This window comes from Chinchilla lanigera, unplaced genomic scaffold (genome assembly GCF_000276665.1).
Source record: "Chinchilla lanigera isolate Chin_1 unplaced genomic scaffold, ChiLan1.0 scaffold00099, whole genome shotgun sequence".
Classification (NCBI taxonomy): domain Eukaryota; kingdom Metazoa; phylum Chordata; class Mammalia; order Rodentia; family Chinchillidae; genus Chinchilla; species Chinchilla lanigera.
The window spans coordinates 7,992,006-7,995,897 of record NW_004955500.1 but is presented as its reverse complement, the minus strand read 5'-3'; the positions used below and the strand labels follow the sequence as shown (position 1 = coordinate 7,995,897).

Genomic DNA, 3,892 nt, shown 5'->3' with positions numbered 1-3,892 from the left:
AGGTAATTTTATATTGTAGTTTGAGGCTTAAGTAATGTAAAATCATCTAACCCGAGTCTTATTTCTTCCTTTTTGGCCCCTCCCCAACCACACCCCATAATGGATGCTCGACTGACTGCCTTTGCACGGTCTCTTTGTCTGAAGGATGCAAACAGTCTATGGATGCTAGGGAAAAGGGGGTGGGGGAGAGATTACCTCATCCCATGTCGCTTGCACCAATCACCATTCTCCAGTCCTGACTTCTCTGGGCAGATTGAGGGGTCTGGACCAACAGGAAAAGGCCCTGGCCCATCCCCATGGTGACTGAGCTGTATATAGGAGGCTGCATACGCCCATGTGCCGCAGGTTCTCTTACATCGACCGCCTAAGAGTCGCGCTGTAAGAAGCAGCAACCGCTCCTCCCGTCTCCATTCGCTCGGCAATCGCGAAGCAGCAGCCATGGTAAGAGTGTGTTCTCCGGCTCTTTGTGACCGGTGGGTGGAGTCAGTCCCCAGGGTCTACTTGGAAGAGCTTAAACTCATTTCTTTTGTAGCTTCTTTGGGTAAGGGTAGTCTATGCTTTGTGAAGTTTACCTTTGTCTGCCCTGAATCCTTTGGCCCCGCTGCCGCAGTGCGGGGTACAAAAACCCAGCAGAAAGCGCTCCCCGCACGGAGGAGAAGCAGGAGGAAGAACAAAGGCGGCGCGGGAGAGTTTCTGTTACCAGAGAGCCCTTCGGGACTGCGAGCTCCCCGCCTGTCGTGACAAAAGGGTCTGGGCCGGGAAAGGCGTCAGACGTTCCCTGCGCGGCCTCACTGTTCCCACGGCCAGGAGAGGCCCATTCCTTTCGCGCGGTTCCGGGGCGCAGGGAGCAGTCCACAGGGCCGGGAGCGGGGTGTAGCTGGGGGCTGTGGGAGGGGAGCCTTGGGTTTGTGTGGAAAGATCACTTGCGGTTTCGCTGGTATTTTAGAAAGATACCCGTATATTAAACGGGAAAATGGCTAGTTTCTGTTGCAGCCCTTGGCAGCCGGAGCCGGGAGGCGCAGGGGCGGAGTTGTTTGTTTCTGGCTTCTCTGGCGTTGGGCGGGGTTCGTCCTAGCTAAACCTCCTGTCAGACTTTTAATGAAAGCCTTTTTTCACTGCGAAACTGTACGCTTCAAAAGATATTTTTATTCATTGTTAAAACTTAGATGACATATATTTTCTTGAGAAGCAGAAGTACAATTCCCTTCAAAATACGAAAGCACCACCCCCCGGGGACGGCGTGGGGGTGCCGATGCTGGGCGCTGTGAGGTTAGGGGCGCCTTTGTGAGCCCGGGCTCCCTATGGTCAGAACGCAGGGAAACGCCCTCCACATATGCCAGTGAATAGACAATGGAAGTTGTATCCCTACGGGTTATGGAGAACAATCTATAGGATAAAAAGAATGGGAATGTCATGTGGTGAGTAGACTCTCAGAATGAATATTTCATTCTTTTACATATTTCACTATCCTTTAACTAGGCTTTTATTCTTTCCTTTGGTAGTTTCTCCTGTGGTATTTATTCTAAACTTAGGAACTGTTTTTATAAAGGTACTAATAATTTTTTTTTTAGCTTTTTTACTGTGGAGAAGATTCCATTAAAAATTTTTTTTTAAGTACTGAAAGTGCTGCAGACAAAGAATTACACTGTGCATCCAGCTGTCTTTTGTTGTAGTGCATCTTCGTTAATTCATTTCAATCCAGGCACATGGTGCTAGGCTGGGTCACAGGAGGAACACTGCAAAGCAGCACAATGAGATCATGTAGGCAGTGGCTGGAACTAGAGCTTGCACTGTTAAATAATGCAGCAGAAGGTGCCAGCCAGCACCAGGCACTGCAAATACAGCAATGCAGCAAGCAGCCCTTGTCTAGCTTCTAACCCCCACCCACTGATGGATTCTGCAGACTGCAGAAGGGTGTGGCTTCAAGCCTCAGCTGCAGTACAGATGTCCAGATTAAAATACCAAGTCCTGTTAAGAAGAAACCTTCATCTTTAAAGGGGAAAGCAATGAAATTCATTCCAATTAGTGACTGAATGTAATTTAAATTTATAAAGTCTGTGCTTTTAATATTTTTTAATGTAAAAGAATTTTCTATTAAAGTATGGCTATGGGAACAATGGGCTTGCACTATATGCTAAACAGTGCCAAGATGACATTATTGTTATTCAGGTCACACCCATTTGCAGCACTTGTAGGAGGTTCTTTTCATTAAGAATTTTTCCCATAATAATTTGTTATATTAGACATATGATCCCAAATTTTGAATGGCATATAAATAGAAATATTTTCTATAAATTTACTAAAGTCAAAATACTAATATAGCTTAATTTTATGACTTTTTTCTTTTTCCCTTCTCATAGCGTGAGTGCATCTCCATCCACGTTGGCCAAGCTGGTGTCCAGATTGGCAACGCCTGCTGGGAGCTCTACTGCCTGGAACATGGCATCCAGCCCGATGGCCAGATGCCAAGTGACAAGACCATTGGGGGCGGAGATGACTCCTTCAACACCTTCTTCAGCGAGACTGGTGCTGGCAAACATGTGCCCAGGGCAGTGTTTGTAGACCTGGAACCCACAGTCATTGGTGAGGCTTCCCAGGGTGCTGGGACTTGAGGTGTGGCCGGAGGGCTGTGTTGACACCCCAGGCTTGAGTAGGCACCTTGCAGGTTTCTAGTGATGGGCGGCGGGTTTCTTCTCTTCCAGATGAAGTGCGCACTGGTACCTACCGCCAGCTCTTCCACCCTGAGCAGCTCATCACAGGCAAGGAAGATGCTGCCAATAACTATGCCCGTGGGCACTACACTATTGGCAAGGAGATCATTGACCTCGTCTTGGACCGAATTCGGAAACTGGTATGTTGAGAACAGAATAACTTAGTGAGCATACAGACATTTGGCCATTAGGTGGCACAAGCCTATTATCCCAGCTACTAGGGTGGCTGAGGCAAGAGGTATGCAAATTCAAGGTCAGCCTCAGTGATACAGGTAAGACAGTTCACTCCCAACCTCCCCCACCTGCTATGCCATCTCTAAAGAAAGAAGACATTTGAATAAACCTGTTTTTTTTTCCAATCACAGAATGGGAATATAATTAAAAATGGTATGAGTTACTCTTTTAGGTTTTTGTTTTGTCTTACTTAAAACATGAACTATGGGGAATAGGGATGTAGGCCAGTGATAAAACTTGCCTAGTATGCACAAGGCTCTGGTTTCAGTTCCCAGCACCATAAAGAGAACAAAAGCACAAGCTATTTGGTATCATTTTGTAAATATTAAGGATTTTAAAATTAAGAAATACTGTGTAATTGCAAGGTTTTTCTGTTCTTGTGTGTATGTCGTGCTGGGGATTGAACTTCAGGCTTCATGCATGCCAAGCAAGCACTCTTATCACCGAGCTATATCCAGTCTCTTCTAAACTTTTAAAAAAAAAAGCATTTGTCAGCCAGGCATGGTGGTGTACTTGGAAGGCTGAGGCATGAGGACTACTGTGAGTTTGAGGCTAGCCTGGGCTACACTATGAATTCAAGGCCAGCCTGAACTACATGGCAAGACCCTGTCTCAAAAAAACAAGACACAGATAAATAAAAAGCATGTATCAAAATAATATTTAAATCCATGGGGATATATGAAAAATAAAAGTATACAATGGTTGTATCCAAAAAAAAAATCTTTCCTCTATTCCTCTGTTTTCTAACAGGCTGACCAGTGCACAGGCCTGCAGGGCTTCCTGGTTTTCCACAGCTTTGGCGGGGGCACTGGCTCTGGGTTCACCTCCCTGCTGATGGAGCGTCTCTCCGTTGACTATGGCAAGAAGTCCAAGCTGGAGTTCTCCATTTACCCAGCCCCCCAGGTCTCCACAGCTGTAGTAGAGCCCTACAACTCCATCCTCACCAC

General features: G+C 46.4%; 1 protein-coding gene across 1 annotated transcript in view; it reads left to right on the top strand.

Annotated features, from left to right (window-relative positions):
* Positions 1-262: 262 nt before the first annotated feature.
* Positions 263-3,892, top strand: part of LOC102029202 (tubulin alpha-1B chain) — a gene marked incomplete in the record, with an annotated part of 4,620 nt that continues 990 nt past the window's right edge. The window contains 4 exon segments of the mRNA XM_013505703.1: positions 263-441; positions 2,361-2,583; positions 2,703-2,851; positions 3,696-3,892. Of these exon segments, the coding sequence (XP_013361157.1) occupies positions 439-441; positions 2,361-2,583; positions 2,703-2,851; positions 3,696-3,892 (572 nt within the window).